This window comes from Cryptomeria japonica, chromosome 2, assembly GCF_030272615.1.
Source record: "Cryptomeria japonica chromosome 2, Sugi_1.0, whole genome shotgun sequence".
In the NCBI taxonomy this organism is placed as follows: domain Eukaryota; kingdom Viridiplantae; phylum Streptophyta; class Pinopsida; order Cupressales; family Cupressaceae; genus Cryptomeria; species Cryptomeria japonica.
The window spans coordinates 194,568,458-194,570,364 of record NC_081406.1 but is presented as its reverse complement, the minus strand read 5'-3'; the positions used below and the strand labels follow the sequence as shown (position 1 = coordinate 194,570,364).

The 1,907-nt window shown below is 34.6% G+C and overlaps 1 protein-coding gene across 1 annotated transcript; it reads left to right on the top strand.

The window, feature by feature from the left end:
• Nucleotides 1–343: 343 nt before the first annotated feature.
• Nucleotides 344–1,284, top strand: LOC131049836 (ethylene-responsive transcription factor ERF011). The gene has a single exon (XM_057983920.2). The coding sequence runs from the start codon at nt 477–479 to the stop codon at nt 1,056–1,058; it is 582 nt and encodes a 193-aa protein (XP_057839903.2). The 5' UTR covers nt 344–476; the 3' UTR covers nt 1,059–1,284.
• Nucleotides 1,285–1,907: the final 623 nt, after the last annotated feature.

Sequence of the window (1,907 nt, the reverse complement as noted above, 5' to 3'; positions counted from 1 at the left end):
TCTTCGCAATCATTTACCTTTACTTAATTAGGTCGCTGAAGTTGAAAGTCTATGCACAAGGACAAGGACTCCACACCTAAATTGGATTTGCTGGCAATGCCTCGTCTTATTCGCGTGAGTTTGTAATTTGCTGGCAATGCCACATATCCCCTCGTGCTCTAAAATTTTGCTCTTGACCAGCAACTTTTCCTGGAAAATGTGGAGTAAATTTTGCTCTTGACCAGCAACTTTTCCTGGAAAATGTGGAGTTTTCGGCACACAGATTTTACGCGCTATTCTGACAAACGAGGTTGTGTATATATATATTTTGCATCCTTATCCATTTCCTCAAATCTCACCTCAGCAAGTCTAAAGATCGAATCTTCAGACTCACCCAGCAAGTACACTGCACTACTATGCTGTGAGCTTCTTTGGCCAATTTTATCTTCACAATTGCCTAGTCCCGAGTTCGAATCTCGGCATTCTCTGCTACCAATATGGTTAAAAGTAAATCCTCGCCAAAGCAGAATCCTCACAACTGCCTACACCAGACTCAAAATTTCAAGGGAGTGAGAATGAGAAAATGGGGGAAATGGGTTTCTGAAGTGAGAGTGCCCAATTCCACAGCCAGAATTTGGTTGGGCTCGTATGATTCTCCTCAACGGGCAGCTCGGGCTTACGACTGCGCTGTGTATTGCCTCAGAGGATGCAAAGCCAAGTTTAATTTTCCCGATTCTCTGCCTGAAATTCCATCCGCCTCTTCATTATCTCCAGCACAAATTCAATCTGTTGCGGCCAAATTTGCCCGTGAAGAATTCTTGCAGGTGCCCGATTACGGTGCCAAAACATTTTCTGGCTCAGAATCTCAGTCATGTATTGACGAGAAACAGATTTCAGAGGAGCAGAATTGGGCTCTGTTGGATTCTCTTCTTCAAGATATTGATAGCAACCATTCCCCGAATTTAGAAGATTTTCTTCTATCAGATGAAATGTTACTGGATAAAGATTTTCTTTTGTTTGAAGAAAAACAAGAGGGATTTTTGTCCAGCAAACAGACAGAAGATTGGTGGGATTTCTAAATTCACGGTGACTAAGGTTTTACGTCGCTGCGTAATACTGCAATTATTACGAAGGTTTTACTTCGCTGTGTAATACTAAAATTATTAAATTTGCTTAGTGTGTAATCATTTAAAGTTTTCCACTCAGTGGGTGGGTACTGAGTATCATGTTTTTCTCGAGGGTACCCCAAAAGAATTGGGTATTATAAAAGATTTCATTTAAATAAAAACGTTTGTTAAGTTTTTAGGTGTTTTTTCAATTTTATGGAAAAAATTTATATCATTTATAAGATTATTTTTTTAATTTGATATAAGAGTATTCGAAATCAAATTGTTTTATTTATTTATGGAAGATCTTATATTAACTATAAGATTATCTATTTATCTATTAGATATAATAATATTTGAAATTTCTTTGGTTAACAATTTAAGAGTCTATGAGTCAATTGGTATAACTTATCACATATTTTAATATATTATAAAATATTATAATAAGAGAATATAAGTTTTATTATTAATAATTAAATAGAATATGTTTCTTCCATGAAGTTATATAAGCAAGAATAAACAATGTGATGATATAAGTACACTAAAAATAAATAACTTTACTTTTAAGGTAGGTATTAAGGACTATCTTTTTTCTTTTGTATTTTATGACACCTTAACATAAATGTATTGATGTAGTACTATTGTCTTTTTGTTGGGCCAATGTGGTACCATCATTGATTAGGCAGACCTTAAACTTTAAACAATTGACTTTACAAATGCACAAATATAAAAAGTTGAAGCATTGTAATTACCATAAGATTGTGGAAGGTATAGCCTTTACGACTTACTAAAGTAGACAAATATTAAAGTTAGTCAATTCAA

Bases quoted from the DNA above. Each gene is read 5' to 3' on its own strand.
- LOC131049836 (XM_057983920.2), top strand. From the start codon at position 477: ATGGTTAAAAGTAAATCCTCGCCAAAGCAGAATCCTCACAACTGCCTA.